Source organism: Vipera ursinii (genome assembly GCF_947247035.1).
Source record: "Vipera ursinii genome assembly, chromosome: 1".
Taxonomy (NCBI): Eukaryota; Metazoa; Chordata; class Lepidosauria; order Squamata; family Viperidae; genus Vipera; species Vipera ursinii.
In genome coordinates, this window is record NC_139512.1 from 341,190,389 (window position 1) to 341,217,155 (window position 26,767).

General features: G+C 43.0%; 1 protein-coding gene across 7 annotated transcripts in view; it reads left to right on the top strand.

The window, feature by feature from the left end:
• The window catches only part of ATP2A3 (ATPase sarcoplasmic/endoplasmic reticulum Ca2+ transporting 3), a 143,196-nt gene that overhangs the window by 83,562 nt on the left and 32,867 nt on the right, over positions 1–26,767 (top strand). For all 7 annotated transcript variants that reach the window (XR_014493662.1, XR_014493663.1, XM_083372618.1 and 4 more), the window contains 3 exons: positions 559–639; positions 1,217–1,302; positions 3,275–3,739. Coding sequence is in view for 5 of the 7 variants with exons in the window: in XM_083372618.1 (XP_083228744.1) it covers positions 559–639; positions 1,217–1,302; positions 3,275–3,739 (632 nt within the window). In the remaining 2 variants the exon portion in view is untranslated. The remainder of the gene's footprint in view (positions 1–558; positions 640–1,216; positions 1,303–3,274; positions 3,740–26,767) is intronic.

The window sequence follows — 26,767 nt, forward strand, 5'->3', positions numbered from 1 at the left end:
TTTAAAAAGTAAAGTTTTTGTCCCTATCAGTTCTGTTCCTAATCCAAATTTCCACTGTCCACATATTTACCTTTAAGGAAAACAAACCTATTGGAACATATATGTCCCATTTTGCAGGAAACACTGGAGTGCTTCAAATTCCGAGTGCGTGGGAGTGTGATATAGTAGCAGGCATATACATAGAATGAAGGCTACTGCTAAGCTTGTAAGCCGCCCTGAGTCTTCGGAGAAGGGCGGGATATAAATGGAATTAAAATTTAAAAAAAAGTATCTGTCTGCAGCTCTTTAAAGCAGCTGCATCATTTCTTGGAATTGCAGTGGTTGCTATCTTCTAGGGAAAGGAGCAAAAGGTAACTTACTGAAAAGTTGTAAACAGATGCTACAGTCACATCTCCACATTCTCTGAAGCATCTTTTGGGAATCAAATTCAAAACATAGCATATATCTATTAAACACTGCTTTATAAATCTCTCATTATTTTGTAAATGACTGACGGTGGATTTCAGACACACATCATTTGTAATAGCAAACTGTCTCATTATTCTTCTTGTCTTTTAGTTGGTGACAAAGTGCCTGCTGACATCCGAATCATTGAGATCAAGTCCACAACACTGAGGGTAGATCAATCCATTCTTACAGGTAGGCATTCTGTTCCAGGAATCCCCAACCCCTGGGCCGCAGCCCACTACTGGGCCATGGCCTATTCAGAATTGGTCCATGTGAGTGGCTGGCTGGAGTGCACGCTCTCAGTGGTTTTGGACTCTTCAGCCCCTCCTCAGAGAACTTCTCTCTCATCAGAATGTGTCCCTGACGTTCTGGTGAGAGAGAAGTTCCCTGAAGATGGGTTCTAGCATGAGTCCGAAAGCTCAGAAGACTAAACCTCGTGTCAGTGACTGACCCAGCTTGGATCGTAAAGTTACATAGGCGTTCTTGTGGCCTCTAGTCTAGTTGACATGTAGGTGGGATTTGTGGTCCAAAGCATCTGGTGAACACTAGATACTTTACCCTTGAGCTCGTAAGCAGTAGAAATGAGGAAAAATCTGCCCTTCTTCCATTTTCTAGTCTTGCCCTCCCTCTTATCTCAGCATTGGATTGCTTGATTGTTTGTATGTGTGATCTGTAGCTCAAGTTCATTCCAAACTTGATACGTCTTGTTACAAATTCATTCTTAACTTTTGAAGGAAAAATGAATTTCAACATTCTCTTCTTTCTGCAGGTGAATCTGTTTCCGTCATTAAACATACTGATCCCATTCCAGACCCAAGGGCTGTTAACCAAGATAAAAAGAACATGCTTTTTTCTGTAAGTGTCCTCAGCTCACCTTATAAGCCCGCCCTGCTTCTGGAACGAGGCTTCTCTGTCCACAGGTCTCTAGGGAATCACCGCGTATGATTGACAAATGGTAGAAACCTAAATAGATAATATTATGTTAGGCTATAAATAGGTAAATAGGATTCATTGTTTTTGGATGCAACCCAAGAAAAAAGCAGCACAGCCAAGAATAATCTGCAACTGATGTGCTACATATTGTTTATTGGATGTTTGTTATGGAAAAATAATTCCTCCCTCCCTCTTCTCTGCAACTGCCCCCTAGTTTGTTGCAAATTCTTCTTGTTCAGTTAGTACATGTAGTTCTCAACTTACTTGAAGTTACAATGGACCTTCCAAAAAGTATTTATGATCCTACTCCAAAGTTCCAACTGCCCCCCCCCCGCTGTGCAGTCACGTGACTGCATTTCGCACACCCAGCAACCGTCTACATTTATGACTGCTTGCAGGATCCTGTGGTCATGTGACTGCAATTTATGACATTTTTGCTGAAAACCAAAACACCCCTTGGCAATGGGTTTGCTTAATGACTGCAGCATTTGGCTTAACGATCATGGATTTACTTAACAACCATGTTGTTTTGCTTAACAACTGCCATAAAAAAGGCCACAAAATCAGATCGTTCATGACTCTCACCACTTAAAACTAATGGGCTGACTCCATTATAGTTGTAAGTCGAGGATTACCTGTACCTGAAGGCCAGTCAACCTTTTTAATGCTGAGAATTGCATTGCCCTGGACATGATCAACTGGAGAGTGGGCAAAACTGAAGCCAGCAGTGGGTGATGTCACAGAGCAAAAAGAACTTAGGTGAAATTTAGATATGTGACCCAGAGACAAACAAACAAATGTAGTTGGGAGCTAAGTTAAGCCCTTTTCTCTCCGATGCTGTCTTTTATTTTCTCCGTCTGTTACCTTCTTCCTCTTGTGCACCCAAATGCATAGAAGGTCTCAACTGTTCTCCTGTAGATAGATTATGAAGTTAATCTAAGGGCTACATATAGCCCTATGGTCATCCTTCTAGTCCAATACTCCAATATTTCCTGGTTACATACTTTTGATCATTGTCAGGTTACATCAGAGGACCCAAACTGGACCAGAGAGCCACCTATAACTTCTTAAAAGTTGAAATGTATCAGGCCTCAGCTGAAATTGGGGTAATCTCCTGAATGGGAAAATGGCAGAAAATGTAAACAAGTATCTGTCATCAGTGGATAATATGAAGCCTTGAGAGAAAAGGAAATTCAATGCTTCTGAGAAATTAGCCCTGTAAGAGAATGTAAAGCAGGGGTCTTCAGAGTTGGCCCTTTTATGACTTGTGGAGTTCAACTCCTAGAATTCCTCAGCCAGGCACGCTGGCTGAGGAATTCTCGGAGTTGAAGTCCACAAGTCATAAAGGGGCCAAGTTTGAAGACCCCTGATTTAAAGACTTTGAGAGCTGATTGGGTATAAATCTGGAGTTCCATTGTTGCTCATTTAGAGATTGTCGTTTGTCTTTTAAGGATACTGTTTCTTGCAATACCTCACATACAAGATATAGTTTTTAGTAACGTTCATCCATGTCTTCAATACCCAGAGACCTCTAAATGTTGTTGCCATATTCTAAGAAATCTCAACTCAGACATGTCACGGGACCGTTTTGCCATTGCCGGCAATGGGGTGGGTGTGGCTTCTGCATGACGCATCCAGCCTGCAGGCTGGTAGTTTGACACCCCTGCCTTAACTGGAGAGTGATCATAATAACTATGTTTCATTTTGAGGAAATATACATGAAAATGAAAAGTTTAGCTGTTTTCTTGGCTCCACCTACTTGTCTACTATTTTTGTGTGAAGCCCTCGAAAGGTGCCATCAGGCCACAGGTAGCCCTGGTCTGCCAGAAGGTGTGCAAGCTGAATGTAGGCCTGTGTGAGAGAACCTCATCTAAATCTCTTTTCTCTTCTTAAGGGAACGAACATTGCTGCAGGCAAAGCTGTTGGTGTTGTCATTGCCACCGGAGTGTACACAGAGATTGGGAAAATCAGGAATCAGATGGTGGCCACGGAGCCCGAGAAGACCCCTCTGCAACAGAAGCTGGATGAATTCAGCCAGCAGCTTTCCAAGGTCATCACCCTTGTCTGTATTGCAGTCTGGATCATCAACATCAGCCACTTCAGTGACCCCGTGCATGGTGGCTCCTGGTTTCGTGGTGCCATTTACTATTTCAAGATTGCTGTGGCTTTGGCAGTGGCTGCCATCCCTGAAGGACTTCCTGCAGTTATTACCACTTGCCTGGCATTGGGCACTCGCCGGATGGCCAAAAAGAATGCCATTGTCAGGAGCCTCCCCTCTGTGGAAACCCTAGGATGCACTTCAGTCATTTGCTCTGACAAGACAGGCACCTTGACAACCAACCAGATGTCAGTCTTCAGGGTGAGTCCTGAGCATCAAGTTGTGTGGGATACTGGACAGGGGTGCCAGATTAATTTCTGCATTCTCAATTTGTTGGCAATGCTTCTAGCTCGGTTAAGGGGCTTATTATTTGAAGGGGCCGCTTTTATTTGCTCTGTATTTGCTAGTGTGTTTTGCCAGCAAAACCAAGTAGTTGGAGCAGCCAACTATGTTTTCTACAGCAACATTTCTGAGCATCCACATTTATAAGACAGATGTAAAAACAGAGGTAGCATATCCCAAATAGAAGAGCTGTACCACCAGGTCAATGCTTGCATTATTGGGGTAGAGGAAGACAGGGCCCATGTGAACAGTATTTATTTAGTTGTTAGTTTTTTTTATCCCAGCTTTATTACTTTATAACTCAAGGCAGTGAATGTACATAATACTCCTTCCTCTCCTATTTTCCCACAACAGTTCTGTGAGATGAGTTAGACTGAGAGAGAGTGACTAGCCAAAGTCACTTAGCTGTTTTTTCATGCCTAAAGCAGGACTAAAGCATCCAATCTCCTGTTTTCTAGGCCAACACTTTAACCACTACACAAAACAGTATTACAGAACTGAAAAGGGGCACATGGATCTTGGGTCCAAACTCCTTCTGAAAGCGGGAATTCAGATCTTTTCCATCCAGGAGAAAGCAGGACATATTAAATAGACTTATTTGGAAACTTGATTGATCCCCAAATGCTCCTGGAACAGCTTATGATTTAATATTGAACAATATCGTCCTTGTTCTTGGCCTTACACACACAAGGAAAAAGGGATGGGGAAGGGAAAAAAGAGAAGGGTTCTCAGCCACCAGATTTTAAAACTTCTTATAATAATTCTTATAACAACCAGATGGAAACTATTCAAGAGGAGGAAGAGTCAAAAGGGGCTATACAATTTAGGAGGTAGTTTTGGGTCCATAAGTCTGGTTTCAAGGCAACCTTTTGGTGATTATTTTTTACCATGTAGATAATCTGCTTGGATTCATTAAATGTGTTTATGCTTTGCTCTTTTTCCTTCCAAGCTGGCCAGGGATTTTAAATTAAAATTACCTGCCTAAAAGGGCTCAGTGTTGTGTCTTGAGCTGTGTACAAAGTATGACCAAGTGCATTGTTTTTATAGCATGTAAAGGTGAACAGGTTAATTGAGTGTTTGGTCAATCAGAATACAGCTGGAAGGTACCTTAGAGCAGGGGTCTCCAACCCCCAGTCTGTGGACCAGTACCGGGCCGTGGCATGCCAGCAACAGATCTGCACAAATGAGCAAAGCCCCATCCGTGAGATGCAGACAGCAAACAAAACCACGCACTCTCCGGTCCACGGAAAAACCTCTCTCCTTGGAACCGGTCCCTGATGCCCAAAAGGTTGGGAACCTTTGCCTTAGAGGTTTTCTAGTCCAACCTCCTGCTCAAGCAGGAGACCCTATACCATTTCAGACAAGTGACTGTCCAGTCTCTTCTTAAAACCCCCCATTGATGAAGCACCCACAACTTCTGAAGGCAAGCTGTTCCACTGGTTAATTGTCCTCTCTGTTAGGGAATTTCTCCTTAATTCTAGGTTGCTTCTCTCCTTGATTAGTTCCCATCCATTGTTTCTTGTCCTACCCTCTGGTGCTTTGGAAAATAAGTTGATCCCCTCCTCTTTGTAGCAACCTCTCAAATACTGGAATACTGCTATCGTGTCCCCCTAATCCTTCTTTTCTCTAGACTAGCCAAACCCAAATCCTGCAACAGTTCTTCGTATGTTTTAGTTTCCAGGCCTTTAATCATCTTAGTTGCTCTTCTCTGAACTTTTTCCAAGGTCTCAACATCTTTTTTGTGATATGGTGATCAAAACTAGATGCAGTATTCCAGGTGTGGTCTTACCAAGGCTTTATAAAGCGGTACTAATACTTCATGTGATTTTGATTCTATGCCTCTGTTTATACAACCAAGAACTGTATTAACTTTTTTGGCTGCTGTCATACACTGCCGGCTTATATTTAAATGATTGTCCATTAGGACTCCAAAGTCCCTCTCAAAGTTACTGTTTTGGAGCCAGGTTTCACCTAACATGTACTCACACCTTTGTTTTTTCCTGGCTAAGTGTAAAACCTTTCTTTTCTCCATATTAAATTTCATTTTGTTGGATAGTGCCCACTGTTCAAGTTTGTCAAGAACTTTTTGGATTCTGAGCTTGTCTTCTGGTGGGGTGTTGGCTCTTCCTGCCAGCTTAGTGTCATCTGCAAATTTGATGGGTTCCCCTTCTATTCCCTCATCTCAGTCATTTATGAAGATATTGAAGAGTACTGGGCCTAAGACAACACTTTGTGGTACCCCACTGCTTCCTTTCTACCATGTAGATCAGGGGTGCCAAACTCGCAATGTCACGTGACATGTCATGATGTATTGCAACTTCTTTGCCATTGCCGGCAATGGGGTTGGCACGGTTTCGCTATGATGCATCCGGCCCGTGGGCCAGCAGTTTGACATCCCTTATGTAGCTGTAGTACCATTAAGAAAAACCCGTTAAATACAACCCGTTTGTCAGCCAATTACAAATCCACCTGGTGGTGATGCTGCATATGCCACATTTTTCTAGCTTACCAAGAAGAACGTTGTGGTCTGCTTTGTCGAATGCCTTGCTGAAATCTAAGTATACTATGTCCACAGCATTTTGCTGTGATCCAATTTTTGGATTGGTGTAAAGTTCCATATTCCCCAGCTTGAATGTTTCTAGTCTAGGTACACGTAGTTCAGGTTAGACTCCATAGCTCTGAATTCTAGACAACAAAGAAAGAACCTTGACATGTGTTTGGCAAGAAGAGAATAAAAGTGCAGACAGTGCCATCCGGACAATAGCTGTGCATGTTCTGAGAAGGCTAGCTTCCATTCTGGCCTAATCCTCCAGAAAGTCATAAGCCGCCTGATGCAGTTGCAAGACATTTGCACACAAACAAAACAGCAGATTGGAGTTTCCCTTTCAGTAAAAAAGGTAAAGGTTCCCCCACATGTGCGTGCTAGTTGTTTCCAACTCTAGGGGCCGATGCTCATCTCTGTTTCAAAGCCAAAGAGCCAGTGCTTGTCCGAGGATGTCTCCGTGGTCATGTGGCCGGCATGACTAGACGCCAAAGGCGCACGGAACACTGTTACCTTCCCACCGTAGTGGTCCCTATTTTTCTACTTGCATTTGTACGTGCTTTCGAACTGCTAGGTTGGCAGAAGCTGGGACGAGTAACAGGCGCTCACTCTGTTACGCGGCACACGGGATTCGACCCGCCAAACTGCCGACCTTCAGATCGACAAACTCAGTGTCCTAACCCACTGAGCCACCGCGTCCCTTTCAAAGCACACCTTAATCATCATTTTCCTAGTTTTGTTTTTGCTCCAACTGGCAAATGCAGTCTTTGCATACTGCTTTCCTCTGGGACCAGGAGGCAAATTAATGCTTGGACTTGTGAGAAGAGTGTGTCTCTTCACTGTTTCCTTAGCAATGCAGCTTCGTGAATGGTCTGCAACAATTTTGTGCATCCAGTGTGGGGGAGGCAGCAAGCCGTTGGGTGATAAGCTGATGGGGGTCATACCCAGCAGTGGAACCATCACTTACTAATGAGGTTGTGGGAGGAACAGCTCATCTCTCGAGGAACCTGTTTTTAGTCCTTGCATGCTGGGGTGGCATTTTCTTGGGTCTAGTATGACGGGCAAGTAGCAAATCAGTGCCTTGCCTCCCCCAAAATCACAGGGATGAGCATCATCGGATGCTGCATGTTTAAAAAACCAAAATCAAACACATTTTCGCCCTGTTTATTTGCTTATTTACTACATTTACAGGATGCAAGCCCTGTGAATGATAAATAAAACAGAGCATTCAGAAACAATATAAAAAAAATGAATGCACAGTTGGATTGTTTTAGATTATAGGATCAAGTTGACACATGTGGCTAACAGAGAAGAAAGCGAGCATATATGAGTTTTTAGAAATGCTCCATTTTCAGTTTATTATACTCAAAGCAGCCATGTTACCTTGGCATTGAAATAGGAAATACCCACAAGTGTTTATTCCTTCCAAGGTGGTCACAATGCAGTACCGGTATATTAATCACTATTAAGTATATTACAGCAGTAATAGAGTAGTTATAACAGTTCAGTTTTCAGGACTCTGATGGTTGTCAAATGTAACTCTTCTCCCTTCCTAACCACAGACTCTTGCCTGGGAAAAAGGCAACCTGAAAATATGTTTACAATCAAATTAGCAATCCATGACCTCTTGGGTCATCATTTCACAAATATTTCCTTACCTAAACAGAGAAACAGAGTAAGCAAGGACAAAAAAACCCAGTGGGAGCAGGAGCAATTTCCAGATTCCTGCTGGCTTGACTACAGCTGATCTCTCTCTGGCAGCCAATGGTGGGACTGGTCTACCAGGTCTCTGGAGAGCTAGGACAGGACTAGTTCACCTAATCTCCAGTGGCCAAAAGAGGGGATGGGCTACCTAGTGTCCAGGGGCCTAGGGTGGGACCAGTCTACTGAACTTCTGAGCAGTAGCATGGCAGTACAACAACACTGAAGCAACCATAAATCTGCCAATTTTCAATTCCATAGAAGTTATGGGTCCCAGATTTTGGATGCATTCTGTAAGTTAGCCCACTTGGTTTAAAAATGTAGCCCTATGATGCGCTGTTTCATCCAGTTAAAGGTAGTAGACAATAAGAGTTTCAGTAGTATATTGATAAGTTCAGAATTCTGAAAACATTACACTTTAAGCATTTTAGACTTCATTCAAAATTAATAGATTGAAAGCCCCACTGGTCCATGGAGCTCATAGAGAGATGTTGGGCCAGTCGAAATGTTTCAGTCCAGACCACATTTCATGTGCACTTTGGAGGGAACAAAATAAGTAAAACCCTCCTAGAAGCCACCCTGAGTTTTCAAGAAGAAAGAGCTACAATATTTACTTGATTTATTGATGTAGACAGTTGCTTTGCCTGGAGAAGAACAAGTTTGTGAGTGTGAATTTTTTATTCTAGTTGAGTAATTGCATATGGTACATTGTGGTGGTAGCATGTGTGTGGGTTGGTTGGTTATTGTGGAGGTAACTGTGTTATCAGGAGAGGTCAAGGTAATATAACTTTGATTGTGATAGATTGAGGGGGACGTGGGGGTGCTGCAGAGGTATTATAAGGGAAGGGAAACCAGCAGTTTAATACTATCTCTGTTTCTAGGCTGCTAATTCAATTCTGGGTCCTTATGGTTGAATCGCTGGTGAATTTCAGCTCATGTTGCTGTTGATAAAAAACAGATCCATTTTGATTCATGACTTGATTGCCGATGAATAGGCATACATGGTGTGTATTCCTGAGAATTCCTGGTAGGTGAAGACAGGTATAGTGTAGGTGGTACCTGGCTCAATAAGCAGTAACTGTAAGAGGGATCTTGGAGTCCTACTGGACAATCATTTAAATATGAGCCAATGGTGTGCTGCAGCTGCCAAAAAAGCCAACACAGTTCTAGGCTGCATTAATAGAGGGATATCATCAAGATTACATCAAATGTTAATACCACTTTATAATGCCTTGGTAAGTCCACACTTGGAATACTGCATCCAGTTTTGGTCACTGCAATATACAAAAGATGTTGAGACTCTAGAAAGAGTACAGAGAAGAGCAACAAAGATGATTAGGAGACTGGAGGCTAAAACATATAAGGAACGGTTGCTGGATTTGGGTATGTCTAGTTTAATGAAGAAAAGGATGAGGGATGACATGATAGCGGTGTTCTAATATCTCAGGGGTTGCCACAAAGAAGAGGGAGTCAAGTTCTTCTCCAAAACACCAGAAGGCAAGACAAGAAACAATGGATGGAAACTAATCAAGGAGAGAATCTGGAATTAAGAAGAAACTTCCTAACAATGAGAATAATTAACCAGTGGAAGAGCTTGCTTTCAGAAGTTGTGGGTGCTTTATGAAGAGATTGGACAACCATTTATTTGAAATGGTATAGGGTTTCTTGCCTGAGCAGGGGGTTGGACTAGAACAGTAGTCCCCAACCTTTTGGGCACCAGGGACCAGTTCCATGGAGAGAGGTTTTTCCGTGTACCAGATGGGCTGTGGTTTCGCATGCTGCCTGCATCCCACAGATGGGCCTTTGCTTGTTGGCACAGCCTAGTTTCTGGCATCCCGCAACTGTCTTGGTCCACAGACCGGGGGTTGGGGCTCCCTGGACTAGAAGACCTCCAAGGCCCCTTCCAACTCTGTTATTCTGATATTACCCTCTTGGGGATCTGCCCTTCTGGTCTTCAAATCCTGCAGTAGCCATGAGCTTGAAACAATATGGTGGCATTGATCATATGGGACAACTTATTAGTGATTAGGAACTCTGCTCTTCCTTTGGCAGGATGTTAAGTGCCTGCACATTAAGCCGGGTGGTAGGGGCAAAGGCAAATTGGGTAATTTTCTGATATACTAACTGACCTGTTGTCCATCCACTACCTGGATTCCTTGATCTAGTTTTTGGGCTGGTTTTAAATTGTCATACCTTTTGGTATTGGGTAACTTCAACCTTCTTAGCCTCAGTTGAACTTCTGTGTGCTCAACATGAGGTTGCCTTTGACGATCATCCAGAAAGTGCAACTGATATGGATATTGGCTGCCACCGTGGTCTTATTAATCTACTTTGTGTGGCCCTGCATAAACCAGAAGTCGAATTACATTAGCAACCTATTGTTGCTAGTTTTGATTACAAAGTCCTTATATTGTTTGACTTCTGGGTATTTGCAAGGTAGCCTGCTCCAACCTGAGTTGATCCTTCTGGAGAAGCTGTGAATAATGGCTCAATTTTGGAAAATTAGGGAGTTAAGGCCAGAAAGCCCTGCCGTGGTGCCTATTCTCTGGAATAACCTCCTCCTAGAAGTAATGCTGACCTCATCAGGGATTGGATTTCACCAACATTATGCTTTTGGTACTGTATAAATATTATTGATTTCTTTAAATACTAAGAAACTTTCTAAATACCATTGATCTGAACAGTCAGACAGCCTATTTAATAAAGGTTGAATTAGCTGGGAGTGTACAGTAATTCCTTGTATAATCTGTACATCAGGAAGACATTTTAAGGTTTCATTTCATAAAAAGCAGAGAGGTATTTGTGTTTGCCATCTATGATTGCAGAGGGAAGAGTATTGAAGCATCTTTAGAGAAAACCTGACCATATTTGGGTCATAATAACTTGTGTAAGTATTGTGTGGGTTGTAGTTTCTTTCTTTCATTATAAAGTCAGCATAGCCTTTGGGCAGCTACACGTTTGTTCTGGAGCTTCCTATTTTCCAGGCTTTGCTTTACAACCCCTTTTGCTTTTATCCAATCAGGGATATTCCCAAATAGAGAAATTTGCTGGCTACAGTTCTGGGCCATTCGGACTGCAAGAGGTTTTGCAATAAAAAGAACAGTAGCCCTAGAGAAGATTGATTTTGAGCCAGTAAGATATTATTCATTGCCAATTTCAATAAAAGTTTATATAGTATAGGGGTGCAGTTCTACATTCTTAAGTTTTCCACTGTATCTTTGGAAAAATGTATCATTTTATTAGACTGTATTCATAAAGTGTGACTTCTTCATTTCAAGCAAACGTTGTGGAGTCAATTAATTAATCACATGCATTTTGATTAATAGACAAACCAGTACTTCTTTAATTGGATGCTAATGAGCTAAAGACCCTTACACCTTGGAAAAGAACCAGTACAGTATTCAGAGTCTAGGCCAAAACTAAGAATATCTGACTTGCTAAAATAAAAAATAGTTGATGGTTGGATTTTAGTGAGTAAAATAATAGCTCTGTTAGCTAAATATTTATTACTTCAGACATTAAACAATCCTATGATGAAGGGGAAAAAAATAATGTTTAACCTTCAGGAGTTCCCTTATTAAAAAGGGGTAAATATTTAATTGGAAGGAATATAGCTGTTGTTCATAAATTTGCAGACATAAGAAGGTTAAATATTTGCCTGGGTACCATGGAACAGTCCCTTCTCCAGAGGAGATTATATTTATTGCTAAGCATGTTAGCTTCTACCCTGCCCTCAGCACTGTATAACTTGAGGCAATCTTGTAAAAATATTTATTTTAGTCTTGTTCTAGACAAGGTAAGCCAGGGATAGACAACCAGTGTCCCTGTAGATATTTATTTCATTTTTTCCCCATGTCTATCCCAGTGTTTCTCAAAATGTGGTCTGAGGACCCCAGGGGTCCTCCGAGACCTTTTCAGAAGTCTACAAAATCAAAATTATTCCTCAGTCTCTGGTGAAAAATAATAGAGTATTAAACCCATCAAACAATTGTGAGAACTGGCAGTGAATGCATCCTTTTTAATTTTTAGTATGATAAAAGTAAAGATTTCCCATGTTTAACCGTGTCTGACTCTAGGGGGCGATGCTCATTTCTTCGCTGAGGGAGCCAGCATTGTCTGAAGACACTTCATTGAACGTGTGGCTAACATAATATATGCTGAGGCGCACAGAATAGAGAATAGAATAGAGCTGGAAGGGACCTTGGAGGTTTTCTAGTCCAGCCCTCTGCTCAAGCAGGAGAACCTATACCATTTCAGACAAGTGAATGTCCAGTCTCTTCTTAAAAACCTCCAGTGATAGAGCACCCACAATTTCTGAAGGCAAACAGTTCCACTGGTTAACTGTCCTCAATGTTAGGACGTTTCTCCTTAATTCCATGTTGCTTCTCTCTTTGATCTGTTTCCAACCATTGTGTCTTGTCCTGCCTTCTGGTGCTTTGGAGAATAGTTTGATCCCCTCTTCTTTGTGGCAGCCCCTCAAATACTGGAATACTGCTATCATGTCACCCCTATTTCTTCTTTTCTTTAGACTAGCCCAGGGGTAGGCAACCTCAGCTCTTTTATGACTCATGGACTTCAACTCCCAGCTATGCTGACTCAGGAATTCTGGGAGTTGAAGTCCATGAGTCATGAAAGAGCCGAGGTTGCCTACCCCTGGACTAGCCAAACCCAAGTCCTGCAGCCATTCTTCATATGTTTTAGTCTCCAGGCCTTGAATCATCTTAGTTGCTCTTCTCTGAACTTTTTCCAAGGTCTCAACATCTTTTTTGTGATATGGTGACCAAAATTGGCTGCAGTATTCCAGGTGTGGTCTTACTAGGGTTTTATAAAGCGGTACTAATTCACGTGATCTTGGTTCTATGTCTCTGTTAATGCAATCCAGGATTGTTTTTTGGTTTTTTTTGCTGCTGTGCATACTGCTGGCTCATAAGCAAGTGATCGTCCACTAGGACTGTTACCTTCCCACCAAAATGGTACCTATTTTATCCACTTGCTTTTGTATCGTTTGAACTGTAAGGTTGGCAGAAACTGGGACAAGTAACCTGAGATCATTGTGTCATGCAGTGCTCATTGTCTTAACCGCTGAGCCACCACGCCTTCTTTAATATGATAAATATAGACAAATATAAGCCATACAGACAAATGCTTGTTTGGTGTCCTACATGGTTTTTAAAAGTGGGAAGAGATCCTGAAAGAAAGAAGTTTTAAAAACACTAATCTAGATCATGCTAAGACTTTTCAGTTGTTGTTGTTGTTGTTGTTGTTATATTTATTAAATTTATATGCCGCCCTTCTCCCTAAGGACTCAGGGCGGCTCACAACAATAAAAAATTTAAAAAACATAGAATACAAAGGTTAAACAAGAAATAAACAATAAATAAAGAAATAAAGGACAATTTAAGCTCAGCAACATATGAAGGCCACCAATTTCCCATCACTATTGTAAAGCAATATTGACAAGAACAGCCTGGAAGTCTTAGAATCACCCCTGTTCCCCACAGTTCATGGGTCTCCTTGGCCACAGCAAGACAAGTCATAGGTAGTAAAGTTTCCACAGTCGTCATTCCCAGTGATATTCCAAGAGACTAGAAATAGAAATGGTTCAGGAAACCCTAAGGAACAACTGTCCAAGATTTGGACACAATTTTGTCCTAAAATGCTACCCTCTTTCTCAGAGTAAGGGTAGCATGTTAATTGACCCTAACAAACACTCATGATGGCAGCAAATATTGCTAGAACTATTACTGCCCACAATAGGCTTTAAAAACAAGGGTATTTCAGAGGAGCTAGTAGTAGATCTCAGAAGCAATGGCAAACAGAGGTAGTGGTTTGAGTGGGTGGCCAAGGTGGCAATAGATGTAGATGGAACTGTCGTGGGTCCCAGTGAAGCTGATCCAGGTACTACATTTTCTTACACTTCAGATTTTCTGCTTTCAGTTTTCTCCATCCCGCTAAGCAGTAATAACTCTGCCCTGATATATCTGCTCTGCCTCTACAGTCTTTTAAAATATCTATGAGGATATTAAAAATAGATGAACAGACACATAACTGTCGTAACAATCTATTGCCAGTTATTCAAAATTCAGCCTTGCCAAGCAAGGCAAATTTGCAGACAGTGCAATGATGTCATTTGTTCAAGCATGTGCATTTAGAGCAGGTGTGGAACTTGTGGTCCTTGCCCTGCATGTGAGGCAAGTTGGATGATTATTATTGTTTTTAAATAAATTTCCATGCTGCCTGACTCTGGGCAGCTCATCAATACTGTAGATATGACATGTATGCAGCCTATGCCTCAAAAGTTAACACATTAGCCAGTCTTCCTGTAAGGAAGCACTTTACGTGGACGCTAGAAATGAATCTGTCACTAAAATAAGGGATGTAAAACTAGAATGTATTTATCTATCTTGACATCTGCATTTTCACGCTCTTGTTTTTGAAAATATATACTTAAAGGCCTGTACATATTTTATCAGAAGCAGATCCCACTGAGCTTCAGTGACTCGTCCAGAATGGAGGGACTGCATCCTGAGTTTCAGTGCTTCATATTTGTATCTGCAAAGATCTCTTCTGACAGAAACCCAGAAGCATAATAAAGATCAGAATAATAGTGTGTTGCTATTTTGGTTTGTGGTTTCGATGATTTTAAGGTTTAAATTACACAACATTCAACAACTGTTGTACGTGACTAGATTTTTTTTGGCCAGGTGATGAAACTTGTAGATATTGAATAATTTCATTTCAACCAGATTACTGAGTAAAAGCAAAGACTTACTGAGAACATTTTAGCAAAGCTCCATTTTATTTTTCAGGAAATCCTATGTGCTTTTGGTTTCTTGGATTTTGCTTGAGGTTCTGATTTATTAGACTATAGTTTGCAATCTTAAAATTGTCTCAAGTCATTAATAGTATTCAGGTTGATCAATTTTGACCTGAATTTGTCCCTGTGTTTATGAATTCTCCTTGACAGAAATATTGACTCAAAGGGGCAGAGAAACATTATCAAGAAAATAAAATATAAATCAATCTCTCTTTTAGTTTAAATATGACTCCTCAAGCAATTTCAAATTACAGCTTCCATCACCTCTTCTTGCCTCTGATTGGTTGATGGGAGCTGAAGTCCAAAACATTGGGAGAACTACAAGTAGCATAGTCCAAAATGGGCAACTTTTGGAGTTGGGGAAGGGAGGGCCAAAGTAATGTGATCTGTGTTGACATGGCTTCATCATTCAAGCAAGTAATTCTCTGTTTCCCCCTTAATGCTGGGTGTGATTATTGAAAACTGATGGTATGGTTTCCCAAATATGGGGAATGGTGGGTCTGTGGACCAGAATAAAAAATACTTGCACTGCAGGTTGCTCTTCTCTGTATAAAAACATATTTAATTGTATGAATAGCAGTAGCAATAGCACTTTAATTTATATTCTGCTTCATAGTGCTTAACAACCCCCAGTCCATGGTCCAGTGCTGGGCCACAGCCTGTTTGGAACTGGGCTGTGGAATTGGTGGGTGAGCACAGATGCATTTGTGAAAGTGGCGCACACACACAAAACCATCCCCTTTCCCCCACCACCACTGCCGTTCCGCCAAGGCAGAAAGATCGGAGACTGCTGCTTTACAGAACTCTCTAGGCGGTTTACATAGTCAGCAAATTATCTCCAACAATAATGGTTAGTTATTAACAATCTAAGAGTGATTAGATTGGACAACCCATGAAGACAAGGACTTCATAAGCCACTTCTTTTATTGATCCTGAGCATTAGACAGCAAGAGTAATGCTTGATTAAGATAGAGTTCTGCGTAGCGTTGTTCTTCACATCTCCCCAAGGCAAAAAGCTAGAATCTTCATTGAATATTGAAGGTTTTGGGGGGATTCAGATGTGTCCATGGACTATGGCCAAAAATGTCAGGGGTTGGCCATGATGGTGCACATAAAAATTGGTGGAGCTTCATCTCCATCTTCTCCACCTTTCTTTTTACCAGACACTCCAGACATCCACAGGGAGATATCTTCAACATTTCTAGCTATGATGCTGTGCCAAAGCAGCATATGCAAATTTCTGGGTATCCTATATAGGTTGACCTTAGAGGTTTTTCTTTATGTGAGACTACACCTTTCTTTTTAATATAAGAATCTACGCCCTTGGATGTAAATAATTAAGACTATTTAATGGCCAAACTCGCAGGTTGCTTTCCAGGGTGTGCTTTGCTTTTTATCTCTGCTTGATCAATCACTTTAATTCTTCTTTTCCTAGCTTAATTGCTGGAAGAATGTGTAGGTTGTGGTCAGCAACGTGATTCATCCTCCCCTCCCGCTTCTTCTCTGATTTCGTAGGCAGGACTATTTTTATTTAGCTGCTTTGTCAAGGAGACAACCTAAAGAAGGTACCGTATGTTGAGAAAAACCACATGGTTTTTTTCCCCCTAGACATACCACTTTAAGAGTCAAGGGAAGAACTTCATTTTTTTCTAGTTTATACCTATTGGGAACTCCTTGTCTCCTGCCTCCCAGCAAATGTTTATATTTTGTCTGTGCAAGACGTTGGAGATGGTCATCTATCAATCTTCTGCTCTATCTTCCAAGTCTCTCAAACAGGTTAAGTATCCTGAGCCCCTAAATTAAAAGCCCTTTGGTACCCTAATTGGCTGCGAATACCAGCTCATGTGCTGCCCTTCCCTGTCAGCCTGATTCTTTGACCCATCTGACATTTTATATTTCAGAGAGAGAAGCAAACGCATGCACACACACACACACACACACGTACACCCCCCACACACACACATGTACACACCAAACAACCTGTCAACAATTCTGAGTCCGCCCACTACCACTGACAAAATATACTTAAAGGAATGTGATCTTCAGCTAAAACAACAGCTTCACCTCTGTTCTATTATCGCATACTTGGTTCCTTTCTCTTAAAAATAAAGTAAAAAACTTTCCAAAACCCACTTTTCACAGCACAGCCCTCCTTAGGAATTTCACAGAGATGCCTGTAAAAGTCAGATGAATAATTTATCAGGCATGCTTCCTAATTAATGAGCATTAATAAAAACTAAAAAAAACTTCAGGAAATCTGTATCCACCTATGGGAGTCAGACATGTTTAAGACGTTGAAATCAGTGGGATTGCCTTGTTGAAAAAATTTATAAGATGTCCAAAAAATAATAATCCGGTTTCTCTGAATGGTATAGTTCAGGACTTTTCAACCTTTTCACCCACTGTACCACTTAGGATATGGCAACATCCAAGTACCACCAGTAGGTGTCAAAAACTTGATGACTCCAAAAAAGAAAAAAGTGATGAAGTACAGGTAGTCCTCGACTTACAACAGTTCGCTTAGTGACTGTTTGAAGTTACAATGGCAGTGAAAAAAGTGCCCCCCAAGCCACAGCCAAGCAAGACACCTGCCTGCCTGCCCGCCCGGCGGCACTCTTCCTCCTGTCCGAGGTTTTCATTTCTGTTGAGGATTGGCAGCCCCCCAGGGTGGTTGCAGCAGGTTTTGGTCATTTCACATGACCCTGGGACACTGTGACCATCATAAACATGAATCAGTTGTAAATCACAAGACCCTGGAGATGCTTCAACATTCCAACTGATTGGCGCTTCTTCTGGGATCAGCAGAAGTGCCAGGATCAGTGCCAAGCTCCAGCTGGAGCCTGGTGCTGATCCTGGCACTTCCACTGAGCCCTGACAGCCCCGAAGAAGCGCTGATCCTGGTGCTTCCGGTGAGCCCTGACAGCCCTGCAGCTCCAGCTGTCTCTCGCTCAGGCTTGTGCGGTGCTGCCACCAGTTCAGCTCATTCCCCTTCCCCGCTACCACTTTTCTAGGATGGTCGCGTACCACCTGCCAGGTGCCAATATACCACAGGTGGTACCCGTACCACTGGTTGAAAAGCCCAGGTATAGTAGATAGCAAATGGTGAGCTTAAGAACCAGGCTTCTAAAATTGATCTTAAAAGTTAGATGATATGATAATTCAGGACATTTTCCATAGCATATATTGGAATTAAAACAGGGCCTGTATTTGATTTTATGATTTGGAAAGGGCATCAGTAGCCACCAATCCCAATCTAAAAGGAAGTGTTTGTTTTAAAAATCCTTACACATTATATTCCTTCATAACAACCTGCTGTTCTGTTGATCAGCTCATACTTCTGAGTCTCTTTTGAATGCCAAGTTCCTGCTTCCTGTTCGACCTAAACTTTTATTTATTTAAGAAAGATATTTTCATTTTAAAAAAATGGAAACTTATCTCAAATGTTTAAATATTATATCTATAAAATTGGAATTCTGCCCTGCAAAGCAGGTTTTCCAAGGCAGCTTGTAAAAAGCTAAAATCATCAAATAAAACCTAGAGTCTTAACATACATGCGGATATTAGAAATGTAGCACTAAAATTGTGGAGCAATAAAAGCAAGCATACTGCAAAGAAAAATATTAGCATCCAACTTCATCTGTATTTCCAAGAACTCTTCTGGCCCTAAATAGTACCCGAAATTACTTTAGGTTATCAAAATAATGGACAGCTGTATTCTGGAGCTTTTTTTGGAAAGTTTATACATGTCTGGGGGGAAAAATGGGTCAGGATGGCACATCCATGAGGAAAATTCATGAGGACTTATGATAAATTGATGCTTTATAACTAGGTGCATTCTCCATTATACATATTGGCTTTGATTTGAGCCCAAAATTATAATTGTAAGTCATGGTAGTTGTTAAACGGATCACCACGTGACTATACCCGATTTTACGTCTGTTTTTACAGCAAACATTAAGCAAACCATTTTCCCCAAGGATGGGGTTTTTTTTTGTCAGAAACTAGAACTAAACACCAGAAACCAACAAAAAACACTGCAAATCATAATCACGTGACCTTAGGATCCTGCAGAAACCCATAAATGCAAACCAGTTGCCAAAGACTTAAAATACAATCACAAGACTATGAGGGGGGAGGGTTGTGGCTATCAGAACTTTGAAAATATTTTATAAATCTAGGGAAGTGCATCATAACTTTGAATGGTTGCTAAGCAACCGGTCATTAAGCAAGGACTACCTGTACATAAATATCTGAATATCTGAACTGCAAAAATCTGAATAACCAACAGAAGGCAGCCTAGGAACTCTCCTTTCTGACATCTAATGGTCATCTGGCTTCTTGCATACCAGATGTGGTGGCCCTATCATGCTACCTTCGTGGTGGCGAACCTATGGCATGTGTGCCAGACTGGGCATGCAGACCCCTTTCTGTTGGCACACACGCCAGAGGGACACTCCCCTCCCCCTTGCCATGTGTGCCTGACTAGTGGGAACTGGAGAGGGCAGGGTAACCGAATCCAGCAACACTCTCGTGGGAACAGCTGCGAGAGTTGGGTGGGGAGAGGGGAACCTATAAAAGGAGCAGGTTTTGACGGGAGTGCAGCAAGAGAGCTAGTGAGCGAGCAGACGGCCTTTGGAAGCGATGGTGGGCATGAGTTTGGAGAAGACAAGTAGGACGTGGCGTCCGTTTGCGCTTTGCAGAAGACTAGCGGAGGAAGGAGGACACATAAGTTTGGACTTTGGAGAAAGGGAGGAAGGAAGGAAGAAAGGCCGGGCCCACCAGCACCGCTGGGTAGATGCACGGCCAGGCCTGCCCGGGTGACACCGAAGCCAGCCAGCCCTTCTGCAGGAGCGCGGGGGGAGAGTGGCTATCCATGAGCACCACACCTGCCTCCCTTTGGGCTCCCTTGGCCTCTCCCCCCCTCCAGTCTGGGGCTGGTCAGATTCCCCCCGTGGGCAGTGCTGTACCTGTCCCTGCCCAGCCCTCCTCCCTCCTCCTCCTTCTGTGGGCAGACCATAGTTTACTGAGCCGGGCAGCGTCTCTCCCCGCACGCGTCCTCAGGTGGAGGAGCCGGACAGCCGTGGCTCTCACTCCCCTCTGGCCTCCATCTGTCCAAGGTCCAAGCGTGGCGCGCCCAGATAGCCGGCGATGGGCTGGAGAGCGCTGGACGGCACCAGCTGCCTCGGGATGAGCGGTAGGCAGGGTGGCCGCTCCCGATGTCCTCAGGGGAAGAAGCAGTGCTGCTGAGCTGGCACACCTGAATCAAGAGGGGGGATCCCCCTGCCCAACGTTCTGCAATTGAGTGTCTGGGGAGGGAGTCAGAGGGGCAGTGAGCCCACCCAGATGGCCTCCAAGAACTATTTGTATCATTGAAAGCTTTGTTATTGTGGGGGAGGTGGAGTGAGTGGGTGATTTTAATTTTTTGCCTCATTTTGCTCTTTTAAAGAGAACGTGCCCCCAACGGCCCCCTGCATAGCCAGAAGCCTTGCGCCATCACCGTTCGCCTGCCATGCTCCCCCAGCCCCTTTCTTTCCCTTCCTTTGAAACAAACAACCCCCCAATCCTCCCGTTCCTGTCTTCTGAATTAAAACGAGAGAAAGCCAAGTTTTTTTTCTTTTGTGGTCTTTACATGTTTAAACTGCAGCTAGAAGGAAGTGGGGAAGAAAACCATCGTGAGACACTCTTCCGTTTTAACTTTTTTTCCTTGTCGCTTTTTGGAGTTTTCCTCCTGCTTTTGTGAGATGGCAGCGTTTGGGAGGGGGTGTAGCTGCCCCCTTCCCTCCCCAAGCCATCAGCTGAGAAAGACGCCCTCCTGCCCACTGCCCCACCCACCAGAGACCTCCTGGATCTCACCCAACCCTGCCCAGCCCCCACAGGCATCCCTCCCCAGGAGCAACATTGAGCTGGCCACGCCCACCTTTGCCATGACCACCCAGTCTGCCATGACCACTGCAGCCACACCCACCAAGTGGGCCACGCCCACCTGGCAATACATAAGTGGGTTTTGGGTTGCAGTTTGGGCATTCGGTTTCTAAAAGGTTCGCCAATACTGTGATAGCCATTTGACGACAAGATTTCATTTCCCAGCAGTTATGTTGTACAGGTGTGTTGAAGGAAAAATCTTCATCAGGGTCCAGTCCAAGCCTGGAATAAACAAAATGGAGACTGCTTTAGAAAGAAGGTTGTAGTTTATTGAAGAGCAGAACCACAAGACATGTGCCTCAGGAGCAGCTGACCCCATGTTGCTGGGAGTGGTGGGTTTTTATACCTTCTTGGGCTTTTGTGTTTGGAGTTGTTCCTGTTCCTGTGGCTTTGTATTTCCGGTGTCATGTACTTTGACCTGAGTCTGAATGTGCCCTTTTTGTATTCTGATGGTGGTGAGTTAATCCTATTATGTCCTAAAGGTCATATCCTGCTTTCTTGGGGCTGGGGCTGATGGCTCTGTCCTGTGTTGGATGGGTGAGGGGTTGCTGGTTCTAATCCTATCACTGTGCTATTGTTAGCTATCAGTTTTGCTCCAAGGGATTTTGAAAGATCCTGTCTTGAATGGGCTTCTGCATGCTAGCATTTGCTCATGAATGGGACCTCAGACTTTCTGAATGGGATTATCAAATCTGCATTTCTACAGACCTGGCCCGCTGAGTTTCTGCTTGGGGCTATTAAGAAAAACTGGGCCTGCTTTTTTTGCCTTTAAGATCCTTTAGGTAAAGGTAAAGGTTCCCCCGCACATGTGTGCTAGTCGTTTCCGACTCTAGGGGCCGGTGCTCATCTCCGTTTCAAAGCCGAAGAGCCAGCGCTAGTCCGAAGACGTCTCTGTGGTCATGTGGCCGGCATGACTAGACGCCAAAGGCGCACGGAACGCTGTTGCCTTCCCACCGTAGTGGTCCCTATTTTTCTACTAGCATTTTTACGTGCTTACAAACTGCTAGGTTGGCAGAAGCTGGGACGAGTAACAGGCGCTCACTCTGTTACGCGGCACTCGGGATTCGACCCGCCAAACTGCCGACCTTCTGATCGACAAGCTCAGTGTCCTAACCCACTGAGCCACCGCGTCCCTAATAAGATCCTTTAGGGAAATATAATATTTTGCCTTTTTAATATTACCCCAAAATATTTCCTTCTCTGGTGGTGGTGGTGCTGTCTTCCTACAGGTGCAAAGAAATCACTCTCAATTTCCCAATAGAGCAACCTCATGAGATCAAAAGGGAATTTATTGCCATTGATTACATCAGCTTTCTCCCCCCTATTGGGTGAGATATCCATTCCCACCATCCCTGACAGCACGGCTGTACTGGCTAAGGATTGTGGGGGCTGAAATCCAATACATCTGCTCATCCTTCCATCCTTCCGAGGTCAGAAAAATGAGGACCACAGATGATTGCGAGACCACCTGCTGCCATTGTCAACCTCCCATCGCCTGGTTTGCTCCCACAGAGTCGGCCTCCTCAGGGTGCCGTCGGCCAGGCAATGCCAGCTGGCGACCCCCAGGCAGATAGCCTTCTCTGTGGGCACGCTGACCCTCTTGAATGAACTGCCTCCGGACGGCCCCTGACCTTCGGTCCTTCCGCCGTGACCTGAAGACCTGGTTATTTCAACAAGCGGGTCTGGACTGATTATGGTTTAAATTAGGCTTTTATTGGGTTAAATTGTCATGTATTTATCATATTTATTGTTTAATTCTTTTTTAATTTTTGTACTTTATGTTTCTTAATTTTTTATTGTTGTGAGCCGCCCTGAGTCCTTAGGGAGAAGGGCGGCATATAAATTTAATCAATCAATCAATCAATCACATGCTGACTCTGTAAACTGCTTAGAGAGTGCTGTCAAGCACTATGAAATGGTATATAAGTCTTAAGTGCTATTGCTATTGCTATATGGCACTGTTTGGAGAAAGACTGGTCTAAATTCTTGCTGTTGGAATTAGAACTAGTTGTTGGTTTGGGGCAGTGTTTTTTCAACCTTGGCAACTTAATTCCCCAGCCAACATGCTTTCCATTTTTGCTCAGGAGAATTGGAAAAGCTGTGTGTTTATAGCTGCGTCCCTCACCCTGGGTTGGGTGCCACATTCCTAGCCAATATTTCTAGGCATTATTTGTGTTTCTGACTGTGTGACTAACTTAATCCTCCTCCTCCTTCTCTTTTAATCTGTCTTGGGGGAAAAAGGGAATAAGAGAGCTTTTGTGTCTAAGTGCCTCCTGGCGGCCTTTTTGATTAAGCAAATTGCTTTTTTCTTTCTATTTGAATCCTCAGCTAATTAGCAGGATGTTTGCCGTATTCCTCTGAAAAGGTGATGATGCTGAATTGAAGTCAATTCAACCCCAAAAGAAATAAAAATCAGAAAAATAAGTATAGATATGGATAAGAATCTTCCCTACTTACTTACTCCATACTTCCCTACTTCATTAACCTGTTGCCAATGCCAGTTAAATTCCTCTCTCCATAATAAATGGGTACATTTGGTACACTTACACAAGTGTGTGCATACGCACACACACACACACACATAGAGACACACAAATAGACACACACATATTTTTCCAAGATGTTACAGTAAAAGTAAACCCTAAAGTAGAATGAATGTATACTAATTGAATTAATGACTCCCAATTAAAATCCATTGCTTGTAAAATAAGCTACCCACTGACAACATTAATGCACGCTTATCGGTTTGTACTAATTATTCTCTTTCATGCACACAGAAAAATACATGGAAAGGAAGGGGAAGGAAAGCATGAACTGAGGGGAGACATGATAGCTGTCTTCCAATACTTGAAGAGCTGTCACAGGGAAGAGGAGGTTAATTTATTCTCCATAGCACCCAAGAAGCAATGGGTGAAAGCTCCTCAGAGGGAAATTCAACCCGGAAATAAGGAGGAATTTCTTGATAGAACTGTTTGTTTGTTTGTTTAACTTCTGTGCTGCCCGTCTCGCCACTTACAGTCATTCAATTAAAATACCATATACAACATTAAAACAATAAAGACCATAAATTTAAAATTCAGTTAAAATTCAATTGACCAAGAAGGAGAGGAAGGGAGCAAAGTGTGCACCGGGAGGTGGTGGGGTCTGTCTTATTCATTAGCAATAGCAATAGGCTTATATACCCCCCCCATAGTGCTTTACTGCACTGTGTAAGCATTATTTGCATGTTGCTCCCAACAATCTGGGTCCTCATTTGGCCAGCCTCAGAAGGATGGATGTCTGAGTCAACCTTGAATCCTGTCAGGATCGAACTCCAGACTGTGGACAGAGTTTGCTTGCAATACTGCATTTTAACCACTGCATCATCAAGGCTGTTTAACCCTCATTAATCATTGCCAGGATGCCACTTCCCCATTGTGGCCACAGGTCAGTTGGCAGAGCCCTTCAAGCCCATTAAGAAGGCCAAAACAGTGGATGAGGATCTCACCTTGGGTGGGGGGGAGAGGCATGATGTTCCAGAGGGCAGGCATCGTGGCAGCAAAGTGTCTTCTCCTGGACCCTGCCAGGAGAAATTCCTTGACTGATGGGGGGGTCTGCAACATACTTCTCAAGACATGGGTGGGGTGCATGGGGGCATTCCTTTCTATGAAGATGGTTAAGTCGATTTGGATCTTTTTTTTTAATCCTATTTATATCCCGCCCTTCTCCAAAGACTCAGGGCGGCTTACAATCTAAAGCACAAATCAATGTACTTAGCATATGTATATGCCTGCTTATTAGGGCTTTCACCCCCCCCCAAGCAGCATTATTACAAAGTCAGCTTATTGCCCCCAACAATCTCGGTCCTCATTTTACCTACCTCGGAAGGATGGAAGGCTGAGTCAACCTTGAGCCTGGTGGGACTCGAACCTGCACTAATTGCAGGCAGCTGGTGTTACTCAAGGAGGCATTAGCCCACTGCTCCACCAAGGCTCTTGTTCAGAGAGCCCTTGGTGGTATAATGAAAGCAACTTTAAGTGAAACTGCAGCTGCTGGGTGTTTTAAAGTTGTGAGAACGATCAACTCTGGATGAGTGGGCAGTTTGGTCCTTGGCCACTAGAGCTTTGGAGCAGGTGCAGCGTGTACCCATACACCTTTTCAGGTAAATGGATCTGAATGTGGATGGCTAGGCTCCAAATCTCTTTTAAAAGGGCTCTTGGAATCAAATATTTTCCTATCCGGTTTGGGGATTAGCTGTCTGCTATTTCCGCCACTCTGTTTACATTCTGATGAAAAGTGGGAATGAGACCATACGCAAAAGGGCGCAGACAAGAGAACGTGATCAGATCTCTCCATGGTGAACTTTCAGCGTCGTCCCCGCTTGCATTTGCGCTTTGTTGACAGAAGAAATAGCATGCCAAGCTTGGTTGCTATAGGATACCAAGCACTTTTCCATATGTGGTAGGCCGAACCCTGAACTGGGGTTGACTTTAACAGGCCCAGACTGGTGCAGGAATAACCACAGCCAAGAAAATACAGGGAAGGCTACTGGGTCAGAAAGGAGATGGGTTTAGAGAAGTGGGAAATCCCACCTGTTGGAAAAAACAATTATTCCAAAATTGTGTGGCATAGGTTGGAGTAAGATACATTAAGAAAGAAAGAAGCACATGCCTATAAATAATGCTACTGTGTGAGCAGAGTAAATATACAAAATATGTAAATTTCTAAATTCACCAAGTGCTTTCTGTTTATTTTAAATTATAGAAATGTTTTTGTGACATTCCTGTTTATAACAATATGCCCAGTCGTAGCCACCCAGCTTCATCTGCCTGAGATCATATAAGTCCTCAGTCTTGCCATTTGTTCCCCAAAAAACACAATATTTGAACATTTGTGGTAGCTCCATTAAAAGCCACACACACTGACATAGAATAGAATAATCTTTACTGTCACTTTGAAAGTACACTAATCGGCATACATTAAAATGAAATGAAATGAAAGCATACAGCTTTCAAAGGGTCACCAGCTCCAATATACACTACAGAAATATGACAAAAATAAATAAATACAGAATTATGCATATACTCACATATATTATATGACACAGTGGGACAACACAGTCTAGTTTGGATTATGTATACATGTGGATGGCGAGAAAAGCAAATCTTGTGAGTTGACCAGACGGATGGCATAGGGAACAAAGCTATTAAAGAATCGGGTACCCCTGCTATAAATACTTCGAAACCTCCTCCCAGAGGGGAGCAACAGAAACAAACCATAAAGTGGGTGTGTGGGGTCTCTAACAATGCTTCAACCTCTAAGCACATAGCGCTTATAAGCAGCATCCTGAATACCAGGGAGTGAGCTTCCTATGATCTTCTCGGCTGTCCTTACCATTCTCCGTATGGACTTCTTATCTGAGGCACTGCTGCCACCAAAGCAGACAGTGATGCAGTTTGTTAAAATGCTCTCAATCATGCCTCTGTAAAAAGTGGCCAGGACAGAAGGCGAGACATGTGCTTTCCTCTGACGCAGGAAATGCAGACGCTGGTTTGCACCCTTCACTAAGGATGAGGTGTGGAGAGACCAATTCAGATTGTTATGTTATCTGTATTAAGTATCCCCAGATACTTAATACTGTTGACCACCTCTACAGCTGCATCCTTGATACTAAGTGGAGTATGACTATGCCGGATCTTTCTAAAATCTACAGTGATCTCCTTTGTTCTATGAGCATTTAGAACCAGGTTACTTTTGTTGCACCAGTCCACCAGAACCTTCACCTCTTCTCTATAAGCATCTTCATTGTCATCCCGGTTAAGACCCACCACTGCCATTTCATCTGCAAGTTTCACAATATGATTCGTAGCAGATTTGGCACAGCAGTCATGGGTCATCAAGGTGAACAGTAGCGGACTCAGGACACAGCCTTGTGGGGAACTCGTACTCAAGGAGATGGTGTTGGAAACTTTCTTTCCAACTCGCA